The sequence below is a fragment of the Ailuropoda melanoleuca genome, chromosome 4 (genome assembly GCF_002007445.2).
Source record: "Ailuropoda melanoleuca isolate Jingjing chromosome 4, ASM200744v2, whole genome shotgun sequence".
Taxonomy (NCBI): domain Eukaryota; kingdom Metazoa; phylum Chordata; class Mammalia; order Carnivora; family Ursidae; genus Ailuropoda; species Ailuropoda melanoleuca.
The window spans coordinates 6881215-6889277 of record NC_048221.1 but is presented as its reverse complement, the minus strand read 5'-3'; the positions used below and the strand labels follow the sequence as shown (position 1 = coordinate 6889277).

The 8063-nt window shown below is 40.2% G+C and overlaps 1 protein-coding gene across 1 annotated transcript; it reads left to right on the top strand.

The window, feature by feature from the left end:
* The first annotated feature begins 4520 nt into the window (after positions 1–4520).
* On the top strand, positions 4521–5580 carry LOC105234759 (putative zinc finger protein 833). The gene is given in 2 exon segments (XM_019793455.2): positions 4521–5430; positions 5433–5580. Coding segments are annotated over 2 exon segments (1044 nt in total). The 3' UTR covers positions 5567–5580.
* Positions 5581–8063: the final 2483 nt, after the last annotated feature.

Below are 8063 nucleotides of genomic sequence, written 5' to 3'. Positions count from 1 at the left end.
CCGTGATCTCCTAATTAAGAGTAAAATCCTCTCTTACTAACTGCATATCAAGTACTCAATAGCGTATGTGGCTGTTGGCTATCAAAATGGACAGTGCAGGTCTAGACTGATTTCTGATCATATTTGGGAACAAGACCTTCAGGAAATCAACCTTTTGAAATGAGTCTATCTCTGTTCAGTTCTGGATGAGGGCTGTTATGATAATTAAGATTATTTAGGTAATCTTTTTTTTTTTTAAAGATTTTATTTACTTATTTGACAGAGAGACAGCCAGCGAGAGAGGGAACACAAGCAGGGGGAGTGGGAGAGGAAGAAGCAGGCTCATAGCAGAGGAGCCTGATGTGGGGCTCGATCCCTCAACGCCAGGATCACGCCCTGAGCCGAAGGCAGACGCTTAACCGCTGTGCCACCCAGGCGCCCCTATTTAGGTAATCTTAAATAATTATGAAGCTAACTATATATATATTAAGTGAACTGATATATAGCTCCTAGTGAGAAAGACATCTGTCACCTATCAGTCCTCAGTGAATACTAATTTATGTTATTTTCATGCCATAGATTATACCATTTTCAGTTAATCATCTGCAGAGAGAAAGCTAGGATATGTTTGATGATGGATTAGTAATGCTTGCTGATTAATGATTGATACGAAAAGGACTCCAGGTAAACTTGTGCCAAGAGTAATGAAGATTGCCGTGTTCACATAGATTCGTAAGTTGTATGGAAGTGATGAAATTTTCCATTAGGTAGACTTCTTCACCGTCACTACCAGGGTGGTAGCTATTGATTTGACCCATGGTAAGTCATGTTGGTTCTCGTTTTCAGAGGATTCTATAGATCATCCCTACACAACATAGTGTCCAGCGATCTGGGTCTAAGCAGTCATGCTGCTGGTTTATTTAGAAAGAGCCAACGTATTCCAGAGAATGCTGTTATCTAAGTCAGTTTCCTTGAATGTGTGCTTTGAACATGGTGCTATATAATTCCATTGATGAGTTTTATTACTGGGGCAAATAAAGAGTCACATTTCTCAGGGATTAGTTTCCTTACCTATAAAATAATACTGTTACTCCTTTCCTCATGGCTACCAGGTCCCTTTCCTGGCTTCAGGTGAGACAGGTATACTCTGGCAGTGTTGTGTATGTATGCAAGACTTTTTGAGTGTGCAGGGATATATGGGAATCTCAGACTAGGATGGAATGACTTTCTGGTGGGTGATTCTGGGAAATAGGGTCAATCTGTATTCAGAATTGTACTTTCTTTTCTCCAAGGTATTTCTAGGAATCCTTTCTCCCTTCATGAAGAAAACACAGAGGCAGAAAGGATGGTGGTTGTCTGGCTGAAAAATGATAATCAGGTAAGTAGTAACCATATCAATCAGCAGAATGCCATCCTTACATCCACCAGGTGGATACATTCCTTCTAGGCACACCTGTGTCCTGAGCTTCCTAAAGCAAATAAAGCCCCATACAAGGACTGAATCCCCAGTTGCATTTTACCTGGAAGTGGAAACTCTCATATCAAAAAGGGATTACCCTGAAACAAATCTCAGTATTTCAGTAAGCAATCCTGAAGCTCATAGATACCAACTACAGGTTTCCGCCTTGCTGCTTGCTCTGACATGGTAAGGTTTAAGTGTTCTTTTCTTAAAGGATTCAGTCATTCTGTGCTGTTTTTGAAGGTTCTGTAGTGTGCTCAGATGTATGTTACAGTAGAGGGAAATAAGAGCTGCTATCGTGGTTATGTTGTCATAAGGTCATGTTTGAAGGATGCCATTAAAGCCATGAGTGGAGATGAGTAGTGAGTGAGTCTAGATCAAGAGAAGTGTACCTAGGAGCATAGAACCATGGGAAGATAATGAGAAAGCCCATAACCCTGCATAGATATTGAATCTCCTGTCCACATTTCTCCCATGAACTTTGGTGGTGTTTCTTGTCTCAAGCCAACGTGGGTGTTATGGTTTAGATTACAGTGACCTTCAATGATGTGGCAGTGGACTTCATCCAGGAGGAGTGGATACTACTGGACCTCACTCAGAGAAGCCTATATAGACATGTGATGCTGGAAAACTACCAGAACCTGGTAGCAGTAGGTAAAGCTGCTACCATTCCTTGTAACTTCTCAGGAAACAGATATGTATCACATACTTAATATGTTCCAGCATTGGTGATGCCTAATCTGAACATAATAGGCAATCAGAGATGCATCTTCTCTACACTAATAGTTTATTTATTTATTTAAAGACTTTATTTATTTATGAGAGAGAGAGCAAGCACAAACAGGGGTGAGGAGCTAAGGGAGAGGGAGAAGCAGACTTCCTGCTGATCAGGGAGTCTGATACGGAGCTTGATCCAGGAGCCTGAGATCATGACCTGAGGTGAAGGGAGATGCTTAACTGACTGAGCCACCAAGGCACCCCTTACTACAGTAATGGGTTTTAATCTGGTTCTGTAAATGTGGCCCTGGGGCCAACAGCAACAGAATCACTCTGTTAGGAATTTACATTTTCAGACTCCGCTGTTGACATTCTGTATTATAAAGCTAAGGTTGTTGCCCTATCTTCTTTGTTCAGTTAGCCATCCTGATAATTGTGATGCACTCCAGCATTTGAGCACCATTGCTTTAGTGGTTTCCCCATCAGAAGGAAGATCTCTTTTTCTCATCTCCTTTATTCCCTATTTGAATAAATGCCTTTATGCTCTGTGAATGTGTACATACATTTGAAATTGGTTTCTGTGGGTCAGGCATAACTAATCTTTTTGCCAGAGAAAGGGACGTTTCCCCTGTTTGTCCTTCTGTAACGATTTCACTGGTTTCATTACAAATATAATCTTGGGTTTATCAGAAGCTTTGTCATCACTTGCATGAGCCTCTCCTACTAATGTACCTTTCCCTGTGGATAGGATATCAACTGCCGAAACCTAAGCTGATCACTTGGTTGGAACAACAAGAGCTGAGGACAGTGGAGAAGAGAGTTTTCCAAGGTGAGTTAGAAACTTCACTGGTGAACGAGAAGAATGTCATGTGGTCAATGTGATGTATAGTATGTTTGAAACTAATGTGTAAATTTTTAGGATCTGATTTGTCTCAGAGGTCTGATGCCATTTGTCTCTGATGTTTTTGGATATCTTGAACTTCCCTCACTCTGTTACTTAAAATTCCTACGATGTCAGGGCACCTGGGTGGCTTAGTTGGTTGGGCGACTGCCTTAGGCTTGGGTTATTGTCCTGGAGTCCTGGGATTGAGAGCCATGTGGGGCTTCCCACTAGGCAGGGAGTCTGCTTCTCCCTCTGACCCTCTCCCCTCTCATGCTCTCTTTCTCTCTAATAAATAAATAAATAAAATATTTTTTAAAAAATTCTATGTCACAAAATGACCTGTTCTAGTTCTTTACTGTTTTGTTGTATCCTCCATGTCCAGAGGTTTCCCAGTTGTCTTCCTTGATATTCTGTTACTGCTAACCATCATATTTAATTTTTAGGAAGTTATTGTTTTAGTAAACCACCAAATTTTGACCATACACACTTAGTGTCAAAGTTTTCCCATACACAAATTGCTGAAATATTCATTTATTTATTTATTTATTTATTACCATTTTTAACATAAAAATAAAGAAAACCAAGACTTTTCTTTTTAAAATTGTTTAATCTTTCATTTGTTTCTGTGTGCTTAAATTTGTTTGTTTTTGTTTTTTGTTTTATTTCAGAATGGGAAATGCAACATCAAGCCAAAGCATCAGCATCTCACCAGGATTCTTTGGAAGGAAAAACAGCCAGAAAAATTTAAAAAGTAAGGTTTAGTTGTGATTATTTCCTTTTTTCCACATTCAAAAAACATTATAAAATCAGTGCAAATGGGCGATATTTGAGACAAATGGCATTTACCCAAGAGAAAGCACTTCACAGATACTCTGATTATGATATGGGGGGGTTAATGCAAATCTATTTTGAGAATTATTGCTTCCTAGATACCACAGGTACACAGTCCCACATACGTAATGAGGGATTGAGTCTAAATATTTTAATGAAATTTTAATGGAATGTTCATAAGAGCAGAGTAGATGGCATCAGTTTTTGTCAGAGGGGTTCCCTCATTTCACTTGAATGAAATCAACAGGAATTGTGTTTATGTAATGAAAATGCTAAGCGTAATCATCATAATAATACTTTTAGGTTGATAAGGGTTGAAATCTATAATGAATCTGAAAATCCTATAGTCATCTTTCATCCCTTCATCTACAGGAAGGGACCCACCGTGGAGCAGAACACTCTGACTATAAGCAAAGTGGGAAAGTCTCAAGTAAACACTTAATCCTTAAGCCATGCATGAGAACTGAAAATAGAACACTTTTGAGCATAATCAGTATGCCAATGGCTCCCATACTCTGAAAAATAAAAGCTCTACTAGAGAGAAGCTTTCTGAATTTAATCAGTGTGGTAAAGTCTTCAGCCTGACTCCACATACCATGTATGAGAACCAGCGTGGCAGAGAAGTCTTTTGAATGCAGTGACTGCGGGAAGATGTTCGTTAGTCATTCACGCTTTCAGGCACACACAAGAATTCACAGTGGAGGAGATTTTGATGAATGGAAGCAATTTAAAAGAACTTCAGTTCCCCCACCCAGCCATGCTGAGCATGTGCAAACACACACTGTTAAAAAAGCCTATGAATGTAAGGAATGTGGGAAGACTTGCACAGATTTGAAAAGCCTCAATAAACACATCATTCAACTTCACACTGGAACAAAACCATTTCTGTGTAGTGAATGTGGAAAAGCTTTCAATACTTCCTCTTGCCTTTATGTACATTTGAGAATTCACACTGGAGAGAAGCCATATAAATGTAAGGAATGTGGAAAACACTTCTCTTGGCTGTCAGCCTTTCATGATCATGTTCGGACTCACACAGGTGAAAAGCCTTATAAATGTAAGGAATGTGGGAAAGCCCTCAGTAGTTCCTCATATCTTAACTATCATTTGAGAATTCACACTGGAGAAAAGCCCTTTGAGTGTAAGGAATGTGGGAAAGCCTTTACAACTTCCTCACAACTTAAGTTACATTTGAGAATTCACACTGGAGAGAAGCCATACAAATGTAAGGAATGTGGGAAACGCTTCTCTTGGCTGTCAGTTCTTTGTAAACATGTTCAAATTCACAGTGGTGAGAAGCCCTATAAATTTAAGGAATGTGGGAAAGCCCTCAGTCGTTCCTCAGTACTTAATGCACATCTGAGTATTCACACTGGAGAGAAACCCTATGAATGCAAGGAGTGTGGGAAATCCTTCCCTCTTTCTTCAAGCTTAATTAGACATTTAACAATTCATACAGGAGAGAAACCCTATCAATGTAAGGAATGTGGGAAAGCTTTTGCTTGGCGCTCATTACTTAAAAAACATTTACAAACTCACAGTGGAGAGAAGCCCTGTAAGGTGGTGAATGTGGGGAATTCTTCAGTACTTCCTCATACATAAATGACCATTTGAGAACTCCAGGTGGAGAGGCACCCTATGAATGTAAGGACGGCAGGAAAGTCTTCACTACTTCTCAAGCCTCATTCAACATTTAATAATTCACACTAGAGAGAAGCCCTCTATGTAAGTAAAGTGGGAAATTCTTCACTACCTTTACATCTGGAGACAAAGCCCATGAATGTACATATTGAGAGAAAGCTTTCAGTGTTTACTCAAATCTAATTCAATATGTAAAAATTGACGCCAGAGAGAAACCCTGTGAACATAAAGAATGTGAGAAAGTCTTCACATCATGGTCATGACTTAGTAAACACCTAAAAATGCTCAATGGATAGAAGACTTACATACATAATAAATGTGGGAAAGCCTCAATTTCAGAAACATGAAAAAAGCCACACTGGAGGGATACCATGTGAGTATGAGGAATGTGGCAAAGCCTACAAGTGTTCCTTTGATTCTGAGTACATGAAACAACTCAGTTATTGGATGCTCTACGAAGTTAAGCAATGTAGGAAAGCAATCAGGATATTCTACAACCCTTGCTGGAATGACATTGTGAAGTTGTAAATGCGGGAGACACGTGGAACTCAGCTAACAGGCTGGTTTTGTAGATCTATTTTCGACATGTGTCACTCTGCCCTGACCATTTTGGGGAATGATCTGGCATTCTTTCCTCAGGTATCCATGCTAGTCCAGTTCGGTTTTTATGCATGGTTGCAGCCTGGCCCCACATAGGACTACCAGCTTAGACTTAATGCTGTTCAAAACCACCTGGATTCTCTAATTGTACTGATCTTGTCTAATACTTTGAAGATGGTGACCACTTTAATTAGTTCACAGCTCATGGAATTCATCTATAGTGCCTCATGCTGACTAAGCTGGGGGATATAGATTTCTAAATTTTCTGTCCCCTCTCTCATACTTGGTCCTTTTGGCTCAGGAAAGACTTTAGGAATGGTGTGGCTATACACCCTGATGTCATGGCCATAGAAGGAGAGCAAGATGCCCAGCACTAGGGAAGGAAATGCCTCTAATGTTGGCAGTTCGTGGAAAGGCTGGGAATGGAGAATATTTTCTTTGTTCTTAGATCACCACAGCCTGGAAGAACCACCATGTTTGTCTTTGTTGAGGAACAACTGCAGCTGACATGTGACTTCCTGGTTAGTTTCTCATCCTTGCGTATGCTGTGAAGGAGAAAACCGTGTGAATATGGCAGGTCCTGATACTCTGATGTACTTGATGCCATCACTGGTAGTTCCTGAAAGTGGCCTTTGGATAGTGACAGAAACCATTACAACCTTGTTTCAATGCATTGGTTATACTTAAGACACTTGATTAGCCTTAGATATATTGTGGGTAGCCATGGAGGCTGCAGCTGCTTAATGTCACTTCCTTTGGGGGTTAATGAAACCAGGGTAGTACACTCCAAAGGTTAATGATAAATCCTGATCAGAAGTGACCCGGGCATATATATGGTATATATGTGTTTGGAGGCGATTGGGTTACAGTGTGATTCTCTTGGGTATGGGTGTACTGTTCACTGCTTTGTGTGTGTTGCAGTGTATACACTGGCCTCAGGTGACATCGTTAGTCATGTCAAATCCTGTATGTCGTACCTAGCATAACTTGTTATAATTGAATGAGAGTGAGCCCNGTTTCTTGAGGTGAGAATATAGAAACTGCATTTTAGATTTTTCTATTCTTTTGAGTGAGGCTTGGATGGCTATGTATTTCCCCCTTAGGACTGCCTTTGCAGTATCCCATAGGTTTTGGACCGTTGTGTATTCATTCTCGTTGGTCTCCATAAATTGTTTAATTTGTTTTTTGATTTCCTGGTTTATCGAGTCATTCTTGAGCAGGATGGTTCTTAGCCTCCAAGTGTTTGAGAATGAAAAGGAATTCTTAATTTTGTGCGAGCCATATTTATAATTTTGTCATGTACNCGAGTTACATGGGTGAGGTCCATACTGCAAGTTGGCCTTATCTGCTTGGATTTGCAGTAATAGCATTACTAAATACTGCATGCAATAAATCAAACAGATGTGCTGATAATCTGTTAGTGGATAACAAAGTGGCATATTGATGTGAAAAACTGCCACAAGTTTTTTCCCCCATGTTTTCTTAATGAAAAGGAATTCTTAGTTTTGTGCGAGCCGTATAATTTTGTCATGTATGCAGCTATTTTCTTTTACCTTGTGTTTTATATACTGTTACCTCATATTTTTATGTTTATTTACTCCATCTGAAATATATTTTAATATGTGGTGTCACTGTATGTCTAGTTATCTCTTGCTTACTGCTTAGATACCGAAATTACCTGGACCATTTACTGAAAGGACAGTCTTGCCTTTCATCTCTGTAGTGCTGTGTGAGAACACAACCTATGCCCTGGTGGCAGGCTTGCTGACTATGGTCCATGTTCCCATATGGACGGGGCTACAGCCCCATTTGGCCTTGACAGGGTCATCCTTCAGGCTCTGATAGGAGTCACGTCCACCTGTGCCTCAGGGAACAGGCCTGCTGACCTCACTATGAGATGCAGAGGCTGAACAGCCAGCCTGTGACCCAGCTCCAGCCTCTCAGCTCTTCTTT